The 21,772-nt window shown below is 35.6% G+C and overlaps 2 protein-coding genes across 2 annotated transcripts; one reads left to right on the top strand and one right to left on the bottom strand.

Annotated features, from left to right (window-relative positions):
• Positions 1 to 555: 555 nt before the first annotated feature.
• On the top strand, positions 556 to 2,334 carry LOC116127402 (methylesterase 1-like). Its single transcript, XM_031413048.1, has 3 exons — positions 556 to 945; positions 1,074 to 1,208; positions 1,802 to 2,334. The coding sequence occupies exons 1-3, from the start codon at positions 574 to 576 to the stop codon at positions 2,081 to 2,083; spliced, it is 789 nt and encodes a 262-aa protein (XP_031268908.1). The 5' UTR covers positions 556 to 573; the 3' UTR covers positions 2,084 to 2,334.
• An 8,963-nt stretch (positions 2,335 to 11,297) lies between these two features.
• LOC116127415 (LRR receptor-like serine/threonine-protein kinase IOS1) lies at positions 11,298 to 20,826 on the bottom strand. The gene is made up of 12 exons (XM_031413063.1): positions 20,310 to 20,826; positions 19,752 to 20,224; positions 19,509 to 19,647; positions 19,351 to 19,422; positions 19,190 to 19,261; positions 19,032 to 19,112; positions 18,619 to 18,779; positions 18,256 to 18,482; positions 18,040 to 18,166; positions 17,767 to 17,829; positions 11,931 to 12,120; positions 11,298 to 11,835 (listed from the first exon to the last, which is right to left on the bottom strand). Exons 1-12 carry the CDS (start codon positions 20,696 to 20,698, stop codon positions 11,424 to 11,426), a joined length of 2,406 nt encoding a protein of 801 aa, XP_031268923.1. The 5' UTR covers positions 20,699 to 20,826; the 3' UTR covers positions 11,298 to 11,423.
• Positions 20,827 to 21,772: the final 946 nt, after the last annotated feature.

Genomic DNA, 21,772 nt, shown 5'->3' with positions numbered 1-21,772 from the left:
CTTTTTTTACTTGATTGATATTTGTGTGTGTTTTCTGTCTTGATTTCATACTACCCTAGATTGTTCCACCCTGGCCCTCCCCGTACAATAATGCAATAACCGAAATTGGGGGAAAGACGATAATGCATAACAAAGGCAGCCTTCAATTTGGACTCTAATAAGTAGGACACACGAATTAGTCAAGCCGGACTTGTACTATAAAAACTTAAACATAGCATTATTGGACCGACAGATCCAAATTCAATAGAGCTGAATTTTCATACAGAAAAGATAAATAAACACAAAAGCAGCACTACCAAAACGGGAGAAACTAAAAATATGCTGAAAGCCTAGATAAATAATAAACATCACATGTCATCCAAAGGTATAATATAATCAGTTCGAGCATTTGACGAGTCTCTCTTTTGATAAACTCTAGTGGAAATAGAGAAAGAAAATATTGTTTTGCTTGGATTATGACAAGTAGGACCCTATCACAAGCTGTTAATTAATCTTGTTTGTCTATATAACATCTCACATACTTAATGTTATAAATCAATCACAGACCACTGCTGAAACACTGTAAAGAATAAAATGGCTGAGACGGTGAAACAGAAGCATTTTATTCTAGTGCATGGGACAAACCACGGAGCTTGGTGCTGGTACAAAGTCAAACCACGGTTGGAGGCTGCTGGTCACCGGGTCACGGCGCTTGACCTTGCTGCCTCTGGCATCAACATGAAGTCCATCCATGAAGTTCATTCATTTTATGAGTACACGGAGCCTTTGTTGGAGATTTTGGCCTCTCTTCCTCCTGATGAAAAGATCATACTTGTTGGTCACAGCCTTGGAGGCTTGAATTTGGCTTTGGCAATGGACAAATTCCCAGAAAAGATTTCTGTGGCTGTTTTCTTATCAGCTTTCATGCCGGACACCAACCACGATCCATCTTATATTTTGGAGCAGGTTCGTTCTCAACTACTTCAATAAATTAGTTCCACATGTTTATGCTTTCAAAAGATTAGCTCCTAGATCTCATATCTCTATATATATCTATGATCGGAAGTCTTATCATCTTTTTAAATTTTGGAAAGTTACCCAAGAGGACAGCAGCAGGCCCTTTGATGGACACTCAAATTTCCCCCTTTCCCACAAAACCATCTCTCGAGTCACTGTTTTTCGGCCCCGAGTTCTTGAAATTCAAGCTCTATCAGTTGTGCCCTGTTGAGGTTAGCCCATCTCTCTTTCTCCCTCCTCAATCTTATTGAAGTTGAATTTGTCTCGTATTGTCAAGTTAGTGGACTGTTATGGGTTGTATATATGGTTGTATATATGGTTAGACTCACTCCTTCCTTAAACAAGCTTTTGAGATAAGTTCTAACCAAGTCACTTGATCATAGTATCAGAGTCATGTTTGTTTGAAGCGATGATGAGTTCGAACCTATCACAATTATTTGAGGTGATGATAGGTTTAAACCTGACCTTACACGTCAAGCATGAGAGAAGGTATTGAAGTTGAATTTGTCCTATATCGTTAAGGTATTGAAATTGAATTTGTTTCACATCACTAAGTTGATAGACTATTATGATGTATATATATATATATATATATATATGGTTGTGCGCACTCCTCCCTTGAGCTAACTTTTGGGAGTGGTTTCTACCCAAGCTAGATTATCAAATCTTACAATAAAATATCAATATCAACTAAATTATGCCTAACTATACCATAAACCCTGGCCCAAGATTTGCAATTTTTTAAACATTTTTACTTTATATATATATATACTTTTAATTATATAATTAAAAATATATTTTGAAGGATCTGGAGCTAGCGAAAACGTTAACTAGGCCAGGATCACTATTTTCAGACGACTTGGAAAAGTCCAAAAACTTCTCGAACGAAGGTTATGGATCAATTGCTCGAGTATATATAGTATGCGAGGAGGACATGGTGATCCCAAAGGAGTTCCAGCACTGGACGATCGAAAACTATCCTGTCAAAGAGGTGATGGAGATTAAGCGTGCAGATCATATGGCGATGTTTTCCAAGCCCCAAGAAGTCACTCATTGTCTCTTAGAGATAGCGCATAAACATGCTTGATATGGGTGACGGGAGCATCTCTACGATCTTGTATTCAAGGTTACCGATTCCATTGATGGCTGTGGAACTTTGTTGGTGGAATATCGTTTTCAACTATTGGTCCCCAGTGCATGATGATATTTATGCTATTTAAATGTACCACTAATAATAAGGAATTAGTTTGTAAGGGCGATGCACACAGGTTCTGCTACCCGGTCAGTGGGCAGAAGCTCTACTCTCTAGTGAGCCGCTGTAAGATTATCTAAGAAATAGAAAGGTTTGTTTAGGAATAAGAATTCTAATAGTTTAGGGTTTTTCTCAATAACCTTAATATATAAGCACATTATTCTCTTATATAATGTATTTATTGTAACGAGAAATATAAAGAAATATAAAAATAATATTCACTCTATTGGATGTAACCCAATTTTAAGTGAATCAAGATAAGATGTCTATATTTTTTCCCTTTATTATTTCGTTATTTGTGTGTGATTGGCTTACTATTAGTTCCAAGTACTCTCTAGACCGTTTCAATTATGTGGGCTACTAAGTGATATTTATTCAAATTCTCTAAACTCTCTACGGCATTCTGTTATTGACATAAGTTTTTCCACATTTACTCTAATTCTTTTAACAATTAAAGACCTTGTAAATTACTTCAAAACTAAGGAAATTTAAAAAAAAAAAAAAAAAAAAAAAGACTTCTTGAATTTTCAAGGATCAATTTGCCCTTAAAATTTTACAATCCTTCTGTCAGATTGGACCATCTATACATTGGAAATTAAGGCCATGTTTTAAAATGTGGAAAAATCAAAAGACGTCATGTCATTATCAGGTACATATTCTACCTTGGCAGTTGGCCTTGGGCATGTGGTTCGTACTTATGGCTGTGGAAATACCTTCTGCGTGACTGCAGGAAGAGTCCATCTTTTTTGGTTTTCTTCTGTTTGATCTAAATGTTGTTGTATGAATGATGGAAGAGTCAGAGAGTGTCGTAACTTCAAGATTAATTACGTAAGATGATTCTGTTCACCATTTCAATCTACGAAGTAGACCTAAAAGAAGATATTTTCTAAATTGGGCATGGAAATGGGCTAATTGATGTAAGGCTAACTAAATTACATTGGAGGATGCATAACTAAATTACATTGTTATTATTTCCCTTGAATTAGTGTAGAAACGTTGCTCCTAATCCCTATGAGAAGACGAAGGTTTATTAGAAAAAAAATCAAGAGACAGAGTTCAGGTTCTAGTTCTAACTAATATTAATTAGTTTCTTGTAATACAAAAGTTAGTACAAGTATAATATATATAAAAAAAAAAAAAAGAAACCCATAATCTCTCCAATTTACTCTGACAAGTGGGTTGCATGGTTGGTTGTTTGGTTCAACGATGATTGAGGGGTGGCAATTGTTAGAGTTGTAGACCACTTCAACAATAAGGGGCCACATAGACATCCTATCGGCGGTTTGGGCCTTTTCCATAAAGAGGCACTAAAAGATTATTCTAAGTTATTAATTCATTATTGGGTTTGGGTTTAAGAATAAGAATTCTTATAATATTAGATTTTAGCCTATTAAATCTAATATATGAATATACTTTTCTCTTATATTAGTGTGATAGCAAATCATAGAGCAAATTACATTCATTGTAAACGGGAGAGATTGAGGTAGTATTGTAATAATATTGACTCTACTAGACGTAGCTTATTAATTAAGTGAACCAAGGTAAATCACTGTATAATTTGCATATTATTCACGAATTTTCGTATTTTACCAGTCTAGCTGTATTATTCGCAAACTATATGCCTCATACGTTTTATTTGCGAATTATCTCGTATTTTTTCCGTATCTGAATTTTTGCCGAATTTTTACAAACATATTTTTCACCATTTGTCGTATCATACCCGTAAAATTCCCTTACCCTTTTTTTGCTGTACCTGTATATTTGAAATGCTATATTGATTTTAACCAGGTGGTCCATGAAAAGTGCTAAAACCAGGATTGATATTGCTGTATTTTTCAAAACGTATTATTGACAATATGTCGTATTAAACTCATACCATATTTTTTCCGTATCCGAATTTTATGGCCAAATTTTTCCAAACATATTTTTTACCATTTTTCATATCATACCCATAAAATTCATGTACCCTTTTTTTTGCTATACTCGTATTTACTAACTAGGGGTGGGTCTACTCGAGGTGGGGAAGAAGAATTGGGGAGGGGGGGGGGGGGGGGGGGGGGGGGGGGGGGGGGGGGGGGGGGGGGGGGGGGGGGGGGGGGGGGGGTGGCGTGGAGAAGGTTGGGGAATGTGAGGGCGATGGGCTGGAGAAAGGGATTGGGTTTTTTATGTTTCTTTATTTATTTTTTTATTGTTAATTCACATAAAAACAAAAATAGGGGCATTATAGACTTTTACCAACGATGTTAGGATTAAGCCAAAATTCTGTAAACGTCTGTTTACTGACACTCTGACAGGGACCATACTATTACTTTCTCCTTCTACTGGATCTAAGGCACTTATAAGGTAAACCTCATCAGGGACCTAAAGTATTTTCCTCGAAAATACAATGATATGCAAATGCCTGCCTTATCACAAAAATCAGTAGCATCACATTATTTAGAATTGAAAGTTTGGTGCAATTAAAAAGTAAGGGGCATTATAAAATTTCAAAAGTGGATGGCCCATTAACCTCTGCCGTTGTCGATTAGTACTAAAACAAAAACTTGTAGAAAATTTTCTTGAGTGGAGGGTCCATTACGCTCCTTCTTTTGTCAATTAGTACTGAAGCATTAACATGTATAAGATTCCTTTGGTCTTTCTCTGACCATAAAAATTGATCGATTACCACAAAATAAAGACACCAACCATTTCAATTTTTAAATCTCTGTTTTGATCAATTACGTAACATCATTCAATATGGCTGAAGTGCTTGTGAAGATAGTGTTGGAACAATTTGTTTCAACCATTCGTCAGTAGACAGAAGAAGGGATAAGTTTGATTGCAGGTGCTGAGCAAGAAGTCGAGAAGCTTCAGAGCAACTTCCTATCAATTCAAGCTCTGCTTGCTGATGTTGAGAATCGATGAGTGAAGGAGAATGTTGTGAGAGTATGGTTAGCCAAGTTGAAAGACTTGTCCTATAACATAGACGATGTGTTGGATGAGTGTAATACCAAGCTTCAGAAATTAAGAATTAAGAAAGTTTAAGATGCTTCTAATCCTCTGAAAAAGGTATGTTCCCTCATTCTTCACCATCTCAATTGTAGGCCATTGGTTATGCGTTATGACATTAGCGTTGGGATAAAAGATCTTGACAGAAAACTAGATATTATTGCTGTGGAGAGAGAGAGATTCCACTTTAGACCAATCACTGAAGGTAGCAAAGAAGTAGAACGACAAATCACCACCTCTGCTATTGATTTCACAGAGGTTCATGGAAGAGATAAAGATAAGAATTCACTAGTCAATTTACTCTTAAGTCAAAGTAGACAAAAACAAGTCCTCCCCATAATTTCCATAGTAGAGATGGGAGGAATCGGCAAGACAACTCTTGCTCGATTAACTTTTAATGATGATAAGGTGAACACCCATTTTGATAAAAAAAAATATGGATACGTGTTTCTGAGCCTTTTGATGAGCTTAGGATTGCAAAAGCAATCCTTGAATCTCTCACAATAATCCATCACAATTAGTTGAATTAGAAACTATAATGCAAAACATAGGTTGACATATTCAAGGAAAGAAGTTTCTTCTTGTCTTAGATGATGTATGGACCAAAAATCCTGAAAATTGGGAAACTTTAAAACATACTCTTAAGAGTGGATCTCGAGAAAGTAGAATTTTAGTGACAACACGTAAGGAAAATGATGCAAATGTCATTGGTAACACAAATATAATCTTACTTGGAATACTATCAGAGGATGAATATTGGTCTTTGTTTAGTCAACTTGCAATTTTTGAAACAACTAATAAAAGGTTTGAAGAAATCGGTAAAAAAATTGTCAAAAAGTATAAAGTTTTGCCTCTTACTGTGAATACTTTAGGTAGTCTTTTACGCTTTAAAAGAAACTTTGAAGAGTGGGAAAATGTCGTAAATAGTGAAATATGGGAATCAAAAGAGGTAGAACAAAGGATTTTTCCACCTCTATTATTTAGTTACTATGATTTGTCCTCTATACTGAAGAAGTGTTTCTCATATGTTCTATTTTTCCAAAGGATTATGTAATACAAAAAGATGAATTGATCCAGTTATGGATGGCTTAGGGTTATGTAAAGTCAAAACCAAATAAGGATATGGAGTTAGTTGGAGAAGAGTATTTTGAAACTTTGGCAATGCATTCTTTCTTTCAAGATTTTGAACAAAATGAATACAAAATTGGTATATGTTCTTGCAAGATGCATGATATAGTGCATGATTTTGCTCAATTTCTTACCCAAAATGAAAGTTATACTATAGAGGTTGGTGGTACAAGAGAAATTGAGTTAGAATCGGTAAAAAAATCAGATTTGTGTTTTAATGGAAAAAACCAAGTGAATCGGGTACAATCATCAATTAACACAGCATAATATCGAAAACCAGTAGCGGAGTAAGCAGGTGAAGGACCCATAAATCACAGTGTAAGTGATCAAAGGGTAAAAGACAACGCTTATTAGTAAGTGAAAAAGGTAAACGATGGCTCTTGCCAAGGTTACAACCAACACATAAACTTGAATCTAAACCCAACAATTTATTATTATAGGAAATAATACCAAACTTAGAAAGAAAGTCAACAGTACGAAAACTTGGGTGGCCTAGACGAGCATGCCACAAGTGTACAGAGGCACGCGACTTATTGGAAGAAACAACGGAAGCAAAGGCATGATGATTTTGATCAAGCACGTACAGGCTATTCTTACATTTGCCGACCCCCAGCATTACTCTTGTGACCGGATCTTATATGGTAAAACCAGAAGAGGAAAAGGTTACACAACAGTTATTATCTTTTGTAAGTTGACTAATGGAAATAAGGTTTTTCTTAATGCCAGGAACAACTAAAACATTGGATAAAAGGAGTGAACTTTGGGAATAAGAGTAGAGACGGAACCAATGTGAGAAATAAGGAGAGATTGGCCATTACCAACCATCACCCTTTCATTACCAGAGTAGTCAACAGGAACATCCACACCCTCGGGATCATGTGTCCTGTGAGATGTTGCACCAGAATCCGGATACCAGTCGGAGTCATTGGAGTCTGGAATTGAACATGCAGCAAAGGCCTCAGTAAGATTGGCGGACTGTGTTTTCTTGAGATTAAGAAAGGTCCAGTAGCGTTTAGCCAAGTGTCCCGCCTTGTCACAGAGTTGACAATAAACCGGAGAGGAGGTGGACGAAGGTTTTGGCTTCCCTTTCTTGGTGTGTTTCAGTTTTGAGGAGGAATTCTGCTGAGCGTAGAATGCCAAGGTGGTAAATTGTTGGGAGACCGATCGTTCAAAAATCTCATGGTTCAAAGCTTTCGGAACAATATCTACAAAAGAAGGTAGCGGAAGCTGAGAGAACATTGTAGTAGAGAAAATTTTGAAGTAAGGTCCCAAGGCTCTCAAGAACCAGTGGACTTTATCCAAGTTGTCAATGGGGTGACCAATAGCCGCTAGTTGATCACAGATACCTTTGAAGAGTTGTGAAAATTCAGCCACGGATTTTGAGCCTCGCTACATGAGTTGAAGCTCGTCCTTGAGTTGGAGTTCTCGAGTCTTGGATCTGTGAGAGAATGAGGCTTCAAGAGTGGTCCAGGCCTCATGGGCATGACTCAAACCAAGTACTTCACTCATAGATTCTTCTAAGAGAAGAATATAGAAGACTTAGGAGAGTTTGATCTGTATTTAGCTAGGAAGTGTAGGCTAGATTCACCTGCGTAGTGCCATCAGAGCCAGTAATTTTCGGAGAAGGAGCCTGAACACTACCATCCAGATATCCAAAGAGATCTTGGCTGGTCAACAAAGGGATGAAATGATTTCTCCAAAGCAAATAATTGGAGGAGGTCAGTTTGATGGTGAGCATATGCACCATCATGTTCAGCGGAAGTGAAGATGATGAGGATGAAGCAGCCATGAAAAGGATCGAAGAAGGATAGAGAAAAAAAAAAAAAAAAAAAAAGCTCTGATAAAGGTTCAAAGACCCATGTATATGTAACTGAAATCCTCAAAGAATATTGAGGCTATTGGTTTCATTATATAGAATGTATTTATAATAGGAAAGTCCTATATAAAAGGAAACGTATTAACAGAATATATGCAATGTAGAGTATCCTATAAACTAGGTAAGAAAAGATAATTACAATATAAGATCATCTAAGATCAAGGAATAATTACAGTATAAGATCATTTAAGATCAAGGAAAGAATCCGAAGAGGATTCTTCCTTATCAGTCGTAATTTATCTTTAAATTATGTAAGATGATTAAAATTCTTCTAAAAATTTTGAGCATCTTACTCTTACATGCTTAATTTGCTTTCTAGGTAGTGATATTTTCATTAATTATCCGAAATATCCGTTGTTTTAATTTTCTTAAGGACATGTGAAATTGTTATTGTCGCTTTTATAATTTGTGGGCCTGCTAGTGAAATTCCTATTATTGTTTCCATGTTTACCTTAATTTGGCAGTGCACATTAGAGATTTATTCCTGTGTTTTTGTGATTTTACTTTGTTCAAGTTTTATTTTAAACCAAAAAAAAAAAAAAAAAAAATCCCTAAAAACAATGGCATTTTATTCCACGTTATAGCGAACCACTTACAATTTGATTAAGGATATCAAATGAACCACTTAACCAACACCGAAGTAATCAACTAATATACTTCAATTAAGTTTTTTAACATCTTCTTTTTCATCATTTCCAAAAATCACTCTGGTCACACACAAAAGCAATAAGTTTGGGCAAAAAGAACAAATTTAGGTGTATTTATCAGCAGTCTCTTGGAGACGACAACACAACTCCTTGGATTTGGAAAACATGAGCATGTGATCAGAACCGGAGATGAGCTTCACCTCCTTGGTTGGACACTTTTGGATCATCCATCTTTGCAAAACTTGTTTAATATATTGTGTTGGTCATCCACAATGTAACTTCTAAAAAACTGATCCATATTTCCCTTTGGTCATTGTTTCCACTTTATTCCATTCTACATCCCTGAACGTGGAATGAAGTCTGGCTAATGACACTGCAAGTGTTAGATCATGCTTACAGAGGGATACATCATTAATTAGTTACACATGGAAATGGCAAATGGGCTAACTGATATAAGGCTAACTAAATCAACGTTAAAAAGAACTCATTTTCCTATCCCCCTGATCATGCCGTAAAGTCATCACGATGGTTGCTTTCTCTAAGCCTCCTCCTTGTCGCAGACCTTTTTAATTCATTGTTAGTTGTTGGTTTTATGAACCTTTAACTATTAGTGAATTGAATGATTTGAATGATTATTGGTTTCAGAATTTCTTTTTTTTTTTTGGTTCTATACTTTCATTGGAGGATGCATAACTAAATCACATTGTTATTAATTCTGTTGAATTAATGTAGAAACATTGTTCCTAATCCGTATGAGAAGACAAGGTTTATTAACTATCCTAGAGTGGTTCGATAGGAACTCGTGGATGTATTATTCAAGAGATCCTTTGAGTTTCCTCGATTGCTAATAAGGGTAGTCACTAAAACTCTTATCAGACTGCTAGTTCCAGAGTCCCATGAGATTAGTTGAGATGAGAAAAAAAAAATGGTTTATTACAAAGAAATCAATTGGCGGAGTTCAAGTTTTATATAAACCCATAATCTCTCCAGTTTACCCAATTATGTGAGCTGGGAAGGTGGCGATGAGTGGGGGAAGGTGGGGTTGCTCGGGGTGGGGAAGAAGATTGGGGGTGCGGGTGAGACCGGATGGAGAAGGTTGGGGAATGTGAGGGCGATGGGCTGGAGAAAGGAGTTGGGTTTTTTATGTTTCTTTATTTATATTTTTTTTATTGTTAACTCACATAAAAACAAAAATAGGGGCATTATAGACTTTTACTGACGATTTTAGGGTTAAGCAAATTTTGTAATACAGTGACCATACTGTTACTTTCTCATTCTAGTGGACCAAAGGGTATATAAGGTAAAATGCCTCCCATATCGCAAGTATCAGTACCATCACATTATTTGTTAAGAGATCAGTACTTGTCCGTGAAATTTTCAAGCGATTATAATTTCAGAAAGTCTTTGATAGCTTAGTAGCAACAACTTGTAGACCTTATACACATCGGAAGAAGAAGAAAAAAGAACTTAGAATAATATTTTTGGAGACAATACTACACTTATAACTCAATCTCACAAACTCTTTCTCATAACCTCTAAGTAGCAATTTTTAGTTTTTTGCTGATGAATTTCCCAAAATTCAAAATTCATCAACAAAAAACTGAGAGTTGTCTCATAGGAGTTGTAAGTGGGAGTTTGTGAGATTGAGTTATGAGTTAATTTTTATTAAATTTTTGGCAATTAGTTTTGGGAATTTTCTTAATATAGCCAATTTTGAATCCATAGGAATTTGTCAAAAGGAGAAAATAGGAATATTCCATTACTGAAGAAACAAGTGACAATTCTTTATAGACAATGTAAGATTTAGATGATTGAATGTTTCACCTATGAATAGTAGATGATAACCAACATCAAAATATCCCTATCCTAATTAGCTTGCAAGTTAACCCAGTGGTATCCCTATGACCTATTAAACAAAACAATAAAAATTGACTCACAGTCTAATCTTACAAACTTTCTTTCACAATCTCGACGTGAAAACTTGCGATTGGCCAACTCATAAATTAACAAGCAAGACCCATAGCGAGTAGATGGGACCTATTTGCGAGTTGATCAATCACGAATTATCACGTCGAGGTTGTGAGAGAAAGTTTGTGAGATTAGATTGTAAGTGTAGTATTACCTCAATAGAAAGGCACTTCATTATTATTTGTACAAAAGGACTTAGTAGATACTTTTTACGCGAACTTTTAGACTCATCTTTCTCCTGTCCTCTCTGTTTTTTTACAGAGAGCTCTGTTTGCTCAGTTCAACTGTCTCTTCTTTTTCACGTTCATTATTATAGTTATTCTTACAATTAGGAAATGATTCCTTGATACACATATACACCGTCAATGGCACGGAAGGTAAACATGTTATAGGACACCAATACATTTTTTTCTTTTTTCAGAAAAAGAGTACATAAAATTACCATAGAAGCATGCTGTGTTGCTTTTCATTCATCCCTTGAAAATACAAAAATAGCTGAAGTGAACTTCTAAAAGTGACAGACCGACTTGTATACTAAGCAGGACACATTGAGATTCTGAGAAAAAAGCTACCTTGCTAGAGGAGACAATTCGGTATGAAAATCTGAATTGGTCAATTCAATAGAGTCTTTTGATTCAGTGTCATTGCCCACCTTCTTATGGGCTATCTCAATTGCTAAACACTCATTGAGTTCTGTCACTACTTGATTCATGGTTGGCCGTTTGGTGGAAGTTGGAGAAACACAAGCCATAGCTATTTCTACAGCTTTCCAGCCAGAGTTTATGTCTAAGTCTCCCTGTAATCTTGTATCAACAATATTTCGAATATCAGCCTTGGCAAGCATAGAACCAACCCATAGACTTATATGAGTTCTCTCGAGGGCTTTTTCAATCACAGGTTTACTTGTGATTATCTCCAACAGAACCACTCCAAAACTATAAATATCACTTTTTTCAGTCAACCTGTCCGATAGATTAGTACTTACAAGGCATAACATCACTCAGTTTACTTACTTGGGATTTCTCGGCTTTAAACTGTGGTTTTGTTAACTACAGAAAGAACCAAGTCTACTTACTCAGGATCTAGGTATCCAGGGGTGCCAGCAATAGCAGTTGAAACATGAGTTCCACCTTCAACAGGAAAAATTCTGGAAAGGCCAAAATCTGCTAACTTGGCTTGGAATTTTTCATTCAACAAGATGTTTGTGGACTTCACATCTCTATGGACTATGGGTGGCTTACAACCACTGTGGAGATATTCCAGTCCTACAAGTCAGATTGATTGCATATCAGTTCATTTACACATATAGATAAATAGACATGTGAAAAGTGAAAAAAGATATTGAAAACCATATACTCCTAACCTTGTGCTGCTTCTGTTGCGATTTGAAGTCTCCCTTCCCAACTCAATATATTTGAAGCATCTTCTGCTACCACAATAAATTAATATATCTCTATTTCTTTTAATCAATATAAAAGCAGCTTATTTGTACAACTCTAAGAAAAATGCTGTGATTAGTATTAGAAAATAGCAATGTTCAAGGAAGAAACAAACCTAAGAGATGTTCCTGTAAGTTTCAGTTAGCCATGAATTCATAAATCAGAGCCATTCTTTGTGCCCTCATCACAATACCCAACAAGTGTTGTCAAGTTTTTATGATGAACTCTCATAAGTAGTTCAACCTGAGAAGAGAGGCCATAGCATAGTCATTCTGCTCTCTTGCCTATGTGAAAAGTTGGAAAATTTCTGGACATGTTAGTTTACATACCTCAGCTTGGAATTGCTTGTACCCTTGACCTGATGATGGAGAGAGCATCTTCACAGCTACTTGATTCTCATCTAAGTAACCATGGTAAACTGTTCCAAATCCTCCTTTACCAATAACCCTCTCAAAGTTGCTGGTAATCCTCACCACATCAGAGTATGAGAACATTCTGTTTTTGAAAGCCAATGATCCATCCATCTTCCAGACTGGAACAGTATCATATACAAGTAAATTAATAAGCATGAATTCATTGAAAAAACATTTCACTTTCATGATAATTTCGATGTGCTCATACCTTGTTTTGCTCTCCTGAGGCTCCATATAATAGCCATTGCAGTTAAGAGGACACAGACTGAAACAAGTGTAGCTAATAATGGAACAAGATAGTTGTTTTTTGCTTTGCATGAATCTGAATAACAAATATCCGGATTCCCATCCACACTAGAATCAACAGATTATGATGTCAGTGTAAGACTTGAAATAATAACAATGGTTACGGGAATTATAATCACAGTGATCTACAACTTTTGACTGAAAGCACACCTTAATTGCAGCAAACCATTGTTCTTCCTTTCCTTGAGTCCAGCTGGAATTGAACCCTTGAGTTTGTTTCCTGACAAGTTTCTGTAAAAAAATAGTAAAGTTGATATTTCATTTTTATAACCAAGCAACATCTTTTCTTGTTTGTAATAATACCAATCAAATAACTTACAGCACAGTCAAAAATGGTAGCTGTGACAGAAAATCAGGCACTGGCCCAGTCAAACTGTTGTTTGATAAGTCCCTGAAATGGTGATTGAAATTCGAAAATGCTAAGCTGACTTATTGATTCCCATCATTAACAGGTTGGAAACTTACAGGTTTATGTAAGATAGAAATGCTTACAGAATTTGTAGTAATGTGAGACTGGATATGTCCGGAGCTATGTCCCCGGTTATTCCACTCGAAGACAAGTTCCTGAATGTTTAAAAATTCTGTTAACACTGTTAAATCAAGTTCAGCAAGTAGGATGCTTTGTGTGAAGATGTAAACTCACAGAGATATGATCTTTGGGGGATTGAAATTGTCATAGCTGCAATTAAGACCTTGCCACATGTAGTTAGGGTCACATGGATCTCCTTGCCAATTTCTTTTCACCCCATATTTTGACTTGATGTTCAGAATAGCATCAACTGATTTTCTCATAGAAGTCAGAGGAAAAATCTTGGTGACTGATTGTTAGATAAAGAAAAATAATTGAAAAAAAAAAAAGGTTGTTTAGAAGAACCTACCATCTTGTTCATTTGTCAGCAGTTGCGGGAATTCTTTCACCTGATATATCTCAAGGGCGTTGAGGATAGGTGGTATTGTTGAATTCTCAGTTTTGAATGAGAACTCATATTTGTCTTCACTTATGGATAGTATGCTGTATATAACCTTTGCATATAAGTAAACAGAAATAAAAGGTCCATACCACAGTCTTCCATTTACATAGATGCCCAGATTTCTAGTCTGGTTGGCTTGGTTCTCTTCAACATCAGCAAAGTAGAAGTATGTATAATATTGGAACTTGGGATCACTAGGCTCCCAACTATACAGCAGCAAATCGCTACCATTTGCAGGTGTTACTGCAGTCTGCATAACTTTAGATGGTGGTTCGTAATCATTGTTCAGAGAGTCGACTTTGAGAGAGGTACTTTTAGATACCCAGTTTTGATCGCTGAAGGGTGACCATATCCGATCATAAATGTCATCTTCATACCTGCATTATGTATTATTTTTCTTTGTACCAAGCTTCAACTTACCAATTTGACTACTGTTAAAGTAAGAATAAGATTAGTAGAGGATATTTTCCTGAAATAATAGGAATTACCTGACTGTTCCATTGGCTTGTGATCCAATATCCAATCTTCTGTACAGAAGCAGTGATCCTGATTGAGTAGCATATGTGGAATTTCTCAAGGGCCTTAATTCTAGAGCTGAAAGGAAAGGTGTGCCGGAGCCTGTGTTTACGAGACACACATATATATAGTTCTTCTGAGGTATGTGGATGATCTCCTTGGTAACAATAGTTGATTCATCTGTCATTTCCACTGAATCCCACACATCAGCTCCAAGAAGAAGATTAAAACTTGGTACCTTACCTCGGCCATCATAATTTCCATACATGAATCTGGCTCTAATCAAAAACTTAGAATTGCCCCGTTCAGGTTTCAACGTATAGCAATTTTTTATTCCCTCGGGGAAGCTTCTAAGATTTAAGAATTGTTGTTCAAGGGTGTTACTGTTGTATTCAAGGGATATATTATTCCTTACGCCCGTCTCTACAAATGCTGCATCTGAAGTGTAATTTATGCCTGTTATCTTGTCAGTATAGCCAGAATTTTCCAGTATTCCACAGTCTATGCTAATGAATCCTGACAGAGAGAAGAAAATAGTAACCTTAGCCTATATTAATTACATTACAATGAAAATTGATAGTTAAGCATCGATATAACCTGATTGACTCTAGGCATGCACCTGAACTGTGAGAGCAACTATAGCAAGAAATGCACAGATGAAATGCTGTAGCATCTCTGACACCATTTTGGTTTCTTCTTTCTCAGGATAATTAAAATGTAGGTACCATCACAAAATTTATACTTCCAGAGTTCAATAAGGAACATTATATTTTATAATTCAATAAAGTTTCTTGTAACTGCAAGCATGCCCTCTTAGGAGATTATTGGATTAAAAGATTAGAATGTTCCTATCGTCTGTAATTATCATGACGCATTTGCAAGACTTCAACTTCAAATGTATTTGTAAAACAAACTTTGAATAAGGGGAAGGAGGACAGGAGCCATAAAGAGGGAATATTAATTATCTCCAACTTGACATGTAGGAGGAATAGTCTACAAAAAGATTTAAAAAATTTAATTGCCTCAAACTTGGAGTCATCTTCATTGGTTAGTATCAAAATAAGTAGTTTTTATATAAACTAGTTGATCAGTACAAGATAATCTTTTCAATTGTTTAGAATAACTGCTGTTTACATTCTGTTAGTTCTGTGATGTGGTTCAAGTTCTGCATAAGCTGGAGCTATTACTCCTCTTGGTGTTCATATTTTTAGTGTTTCCAATAGTATAACACTTCAGGTTCTGATATGACTGTCTAAAGTTTGTATATAGAAAAATTGATCCTCAGGATTTAATTTACAATGTAGGATCTGTGTACTACAAGAATTATTGATGGTTCAGAAACTACAGTTCGCAGGTATCTGCCTTTACATTATAAAAGTATTGCTGGGACATTACTTTCAGATGACTATACAAAAGCAGATGTAATGCAGGTGAACTTGTCAAAGTAAACGCAAAATGTGAATATTTTAGAGTAAACATGTCACAATTCATTAACCATATGACAATTTAATAAGAGTAAATGTAACGCCATCGGGAAGTAGGAGATATCCAACATCGACCATCATACTATAAAATGGCATTGCTGAGGTAGAAATTATTTAGAAAGAGTTATTGACAAATCTATCTGGAAGAAACAATCAAACCAATTTGTGGTGGTGACATGACTTCGGCAAATCAGTTACAATTGATATATATCTGTCTTTTCAATGCTTTTTTGACAAAGAAATAATAAAAACCATATTCACAATGAATTTAGAAACTGTGTAAAGCCATCCTGGCTAAAAGTTATAAGACACTACAAAATAATAATAGAACAAAATGTTTCTTTCTATTTCGGTTAGAAGTCCTAATATCAACACTCTCAGCTGGCAGAATTACTACCTTGCTAACGGGGAGAATTCTGTATGGAGATTCACAGAAATCATTTCAGCATAATCATTTGGTTCGAGCTCACTAGAATCCTCCCTTGTTCGAGCTGTCTCCATTGCTAAACACTCGTTTAGTCCTATCACTACCTGATTCATTGTAGGTCTTCTGGTCGAAGTTGAAGATACACAAGCCATTGCTATTTCCACAGCTTTCCAGACAGTGTTAATATCCAAATCTCCCTTCAACCTTGGATCAACAGTATTTCTAATATCCCCTTTGGAAAGCATAAAACTAACCCAATAACTTATGTGTGCCTTGTCGTTTTCAATTGCTTTTGAAATCATTGGTCGGCCTGTTATTATCTCCAGGAGCACAACCCCGAAACTGTATACATCACTTTTTTCAGTCAACCTGTTTGATATATAGTACCTGCAAGCCAACAAAATGAGATTTGAATTTTTTAAGAATTTTTTTTAATTTTAATTGAATTATGTGATTTATGTATGCTTTGAGATAATTTCTTGTAACAGAAGCAATCACTGCACAAGCAAGCGTCATTTTATTAAAGTGGTGCATTTCAGCTTTTTATTAAATTGAAAATGCACCATTTACTCTGTAAATTCAGGGAAAGATTTTTACTATAGGACTTTCATTGCAAATTTTCAACAGCTCAGAGAATAGATAGGAGTTCAAGAGCAGTCTCTTCTAACTACAGAAAAAAAATGCTGCAATTACAAAGTACTCTGCTCTGCACTGTTCTGTTTCTATTTTATTTGTTTAAGCTACAATTTTTTTACATTATCTAATTTGAGGTTAAATAGTTTTTATGGATCTAAAAATGGAGAAAAAATTACACAATTTTCTTCAATAAAATCTTATATGAAAGTATTTGTGGTGTTGGAAAACGAATAAAAAATCAGATTGCAGAACCATCCTCTGGTGTCATATCTGTTTTCTACAGAGTTCTGCTTTGTGTATTATTTATTTGTTCTTGTTTTGACTCGATAAAATAGTAAAACTAGAACCAAAGAACAGTAATAAGTTTGTGTTGGTGAGGATAAGTTGAGTTAAAATTTAGTTTTGAAGTATAATTGAGAAAAAATTACTTACTCAGGATCAAGGTATCCAGGGGTGCCAGCAATAATAGTTGAAATATGAGAGACACCTTCAACAGGAAAAGTTCTGGACAGCCCAAAATCAGCTAGTTTGCCTTCAAGTTTATCGTTTAATAAGATGTTAGTTGACTTCACATCTCTGTGGACAATCGGTGGTTTACAACCGTGGTGCAGATACTCCAATCCTACAATCAAAAGTCAATGAAGTTTAATTGACTTGAAGCCTGGATTCAAAGATTGCTACTAAAATGAAAATCATTTTGTAATGTTCTGCTTGCTAACCTTGAGCTGTTTCCACCGCTATTCGAAGTCTCCTTTCCCAATTCAAGATGTCTTTGCTACTATCTGCATTCATACAGAAACTGTTTAGACCTTACTGCATAATTTGGTATAATTAAGTAGTCAACAATCTTGAATAATGTGGTTATTCAACAAGTTTCCAGAAAGAAAAAATTGTATGACTCCATCGTTTTGGAAGGAAAATTTGATGAGAGAATAATAAAGCTTGTATGCAATAATTTTATATACAATAGAAGAATTCAAGTAGATTAAAACCTGACAGATGCTCTTCTAAGTTCCCTTTAGCCATGAACTCATAGATGAGTGCCATGTTGGTGCCCTCATCACAGTACCCCACCAGTGTTGTTAAGTTTCTATGGTGAACTCTCAGAAGAAGCTTGACCTACATTTAGGAACAATTTATTGTTACTCAAGAAAATTGATGCCGCATTTTATCGCATAAGTCATGAACTTGAAGTTTGTAGTGGATACCTCTGCTTGAAACTGTTGATACCCTTGAGCGGATGATGGGCAGAGCATCTTTACTGCTACTTCAATATTGTTATCTATGTAGCCATGGTATACTGTTCCGAATCCTCCTTTACCAAGAACCCTTTCGAAGTTGTTAGTCATTTTCAGGACATCGGAGTAAGAGAATTGTCGATTATTTCCCTCCAATGACTCAAATGAGGTGATGGATCTTGTGTCCACACTCCTACCTGTTAAATTATATTAAAGCACATTAGGAATTATCTGTATGAAAATATTTTGCTCTTAAAGGGAAAAGATACATACATCGTGAGTAATGTATCACTTCAAAAATGTCACTAATATTTGGAATAATGTGGTTCAAACCTTTGTGTTTTCTTCTTTTAAAGCTCCACCAGCTAATTAATGCAGCTAAGAGGATGAAAAATACAGCCGCAGATGTTGCTACTGGAATAACTATTTTGTTCTTCTCATTCTTCACCTTTTCACATGAAACTCTGAGACAAAGTTCTGGATTTCCATCAAGTCTAGAATTGAAACAATAGAAGCTTATAAGAATCTGTAATATAACGAGTTAGTTAACAGTAATTTATTAAGTAATCTTCAGTTACAAATACAAATAGATTTGCTTCTTCTGGGTAAATACTTTTTAATGTTTAAGAAATAAAACAGGGGATTTTCGGCATAGATGATAACTTGAGTTCTAAAATTGTTGTCAGGCACAGTGAGAGTACGAAACTAAATACCAAAATCATTTTAAGTGATTTCTAGAAGTGTACCTTAACGTTAGTAAATTATTGTCCCTTTTCTCAATCAGTTGGGCAGGAATTGAGCCGGAAAGATTGTTCCTTTCTAAGTTTCTGCAGAAGGAAATGTAAAAATACTTAGTTTTCCTTACCAAGACACCTGAATTAAGTCTTAATTCCAAGTAACTTACAGGAATGTCAAGGAGGTCAATTTAGATAGAAATTCAGGGACTGATCCGCTCAGATTATTGTCCGACAAGTCCCTGACAAAACAATGGAAATTGGTTAATCAATTTTTTTATTTTCTGTCATAATGCTGACTTATTAACTCCTGTGAAGTTTTTGTACTTACAAAGATGTAATCATGGTGAGATTTGAGAGGTAAGAGGTTATGTTCTCAGTCAATCCACTAGAGGATAAGTTTCTGAATGCAATTCAATAATGTCAATTCTAGAGAACTGGAATAAAGCAACCGTAATGTATTATACTAGCTAAAAGGCATGAACTTACAAGGATGTGATTCTTGGTGGATCATCTGTGCCATAGCTGCAATTAAGGCCTTCCCACAATAAAGCCTGAGGAGCACAAGGATCCCCTTGCCAGTCTTTCTTCAAGTCATAGACCAACTTGATATTTGTAATTGCATCAACTAATGTGTTGCCATATGATACATAAGTAAGAAACTAATACAATAATCCTTGAATAAACAGGCAGCAAATTAGCCTTAAATGGCATAAACTGATGAGAACATACCATCTTGTTGGTCGGTTTGCAACTGCAGGAGTTCCTTCACTGTATAAATCTCAATGGCGTTAATGATAGGTGGACGAGTTGAATTTCTAGTCTTGACAATTGAAAAGTTATATATTCCATTCAAGGCTGCTGGAGAGAACACGGTGGTCGTTTTCAAGTAATCTGGACTAAAAGGTCCATACCAATGTTTTCCATTCAGAGAAATGTTTAACTGTCTGGATTCGTTTGCTTTGAGCTCCTCAATTTCAGCAAAGTGCATGTAAACATAAAACTGGGAATTAGGATCATCTGTTTCCAGGTAGAAATTCAAGGGCACGCTTTCATTGGTCGGTTTGACAGCAGTTCTCATGACAATTTGTGCTGGATGGTAACTATTGCTGACATTAGCATCAACAGTAAGAGTAGTGCTCAAGTTTGACCCCTTATTGAAATTATACGGTGTCCAGACACGATCATAAACATCTTCTTTATACCTGACACATTGCTCGTCAATCAAATACAGCACCTAAACATTTTTCATTTTCTTCAACAAAAGTTATGGTTAACAAAATGTCTAACCTGAATGTTCGACTCGATGTTGAACCCATATCCAGCCGCAAAAAGTGTTCAAGTGATCCAGTCTGAGTTTTATAAGCAGTACTTCTCAAAGGCCTCAACTCTAGTGCTGAAATAAACGGTGTCCCGGAACCAGTATTCACCAGACAGACATGTAAATAATCTAAAGCAACAACATGAATTATCTCTGGGAATGTAGCAGTTGAGGCATTTAGTATTTTCACTGTTTCCCACAAATTAGGCCCCAGGTAGAGATCAAATTGAGGTAATTTGTTCAGTCCATCATAATTTCCATACAAGAAACTCGCCCTGATTAAATATTTCCCACCCTTGGTAAGATTTAGTCTGTAGCAATTTCGTTTCCCTTCAGGAAAACTTCTGACATGCCACATCTGCTGTTGCTTATCATCTCTGAATTCTAGTGGCACAGTAGACGAAGAGCCAGTGTCTATATAGTCCACATCCGAAGTATAATTTAGGCGAGTTGTAGCTTCAGTATAGTTTGGAGAATTCCTTGGTAAACCACAATCCAAGCTAATGAATCCTGATAGAGAAATATGAACAGTTAGTTTCCCAGTTACATAAACAGAAACGAAACTTCAACATATTCAAGATTCAGATAAATTATATGCAAACCTGATTGATTCTGTGCAGAAACAAGAACAGTAAGAGCAAAACAACCCAGTAACAGCAAGACAAAGCTCATGAAAATCTCCATAACCTTTCTGGGTTTACCAAACAGTAGATCAAACATTCAATCTTATTATTTATACAGACAAATCTTCGGTGTAAACAACAAGAATGATATCCAGCGACATGGTCAAATGCACTCGAAACTTGTTTTTTGTCTAAATTGGCTAATATATTACTCAAATTTATGAAATATTTAATTGGGTTAATTGGGTCAACATCAGGTGGCTGAAATTGTTGAACGAAGACAGAGTTGTTGGGAGACTTGAAGGAGAAAATTGTGCAGCCTGAGTCCTTGGACTGATTATGAAAAAAAAAAAGGGATCAAGGATAAGCTTGATGCATAGTTAAATTTAAACATGTAAACTTCAGGTTCCTGGAAGGTTACCCAAGCGTGTGGAAAGTGAAAAGGAAACTTTTATTGTGGATTTCGTTGTGGACTGCTTCTGCATGCAGCTATTTTTATATTGTTTTGTATAAAGTATTTTTTATGCAAATTGATATGGTCCTAAAGTTCAATTAAATGGACCCATTATGAGAATAAAAAAATAAATGTAAGGTTCTATAAAAGGTAGACAAGAATTTGTATATGTTAATGGTAATCTCAATGACTTTATTTATACAGTACTTCCTTTTTAGAATGACTCGATTTTTCGACCATGTTGTAAAATTACTTTAATTCTTTCCCATATATATACCAAATTTTTTTTTTTTATATTTTTTGTTAAAGTTGAATTTTTATTTATACATCACCAATATAGTGAATCGTTATAATG

Source organism: Pistacia vera, unplaced genomic scaffold (assembly GCF_008641045.1).
Source record: "Pistacia vera cultivar Batoury unplaced genomic scaffold, PisVer_v2 Contig190, whole genome shotgun sequence".
In the NCBI taxonomy this organism is placed as follows: domain Eukaryota; kingdom Viridiplantae; phylum Streptophyta; class Magnoliopsida; order Sapindales; family Anacardiaceae; genus Pistacia; species Pistacia vera.
The sequence above is the reverse complement of the archived record's forward strand: the minus strand, read 5'-3'. Positions and strand labels throughout refer to the sequence as shown.

What these genes read in the sequence shown, in the direction of transcription:
- LOC116127402 (XM_031413048.1), top strand. Translation starts at nt 574, where the DNA reads ATGGCTGAGACGGTGAAACAGAAGCATTTTATTCTAGTGCATGGGACA. An exon ending in CATCTTATATTTTGGAGCAG is followed by an intron (nt 946 to 1,073) that starts GTTCGTTCTCAA and finishes AATTTTGGAAAG; the next exon opens with TTACCCAAGAGGACAGCAGC. An exon ending in ATCAGTTGTGCCCTGTTGAG is followed by an intron (nt 1,209 to 1,801) that starts GTTAGCCCATCT and finishes TATATTTTGAAG; the next exon opens with GATCTGGAGCTAGCGAAAAC.
- LOC116127415 (XM_031413063.1), bottom strand. Translation starts at nt 20,698, where the DNA reads ATGTGGCATGTCAGAAGTTTTCCTGAAGGGAAACGAAATTGCTACAGA. An exon ending in CCACCAAGAATCACATCCTT is followed by an intron (nt 19,423 to 19,508) that starts GTAAGTTCATGC and finishes AATTGCATTCAG; the next exon opens with AAACTTATCCTCTAGTGGAT. An exon ending in TTGACCTCCTTGACATTCCT is followed by an intron (nt 19,113 to 19,189) that starts GTAAGTTACTTG and finishes TTCCTTCTGCAG; the next exon opens with AAACTTAGAAAGGAACAATC.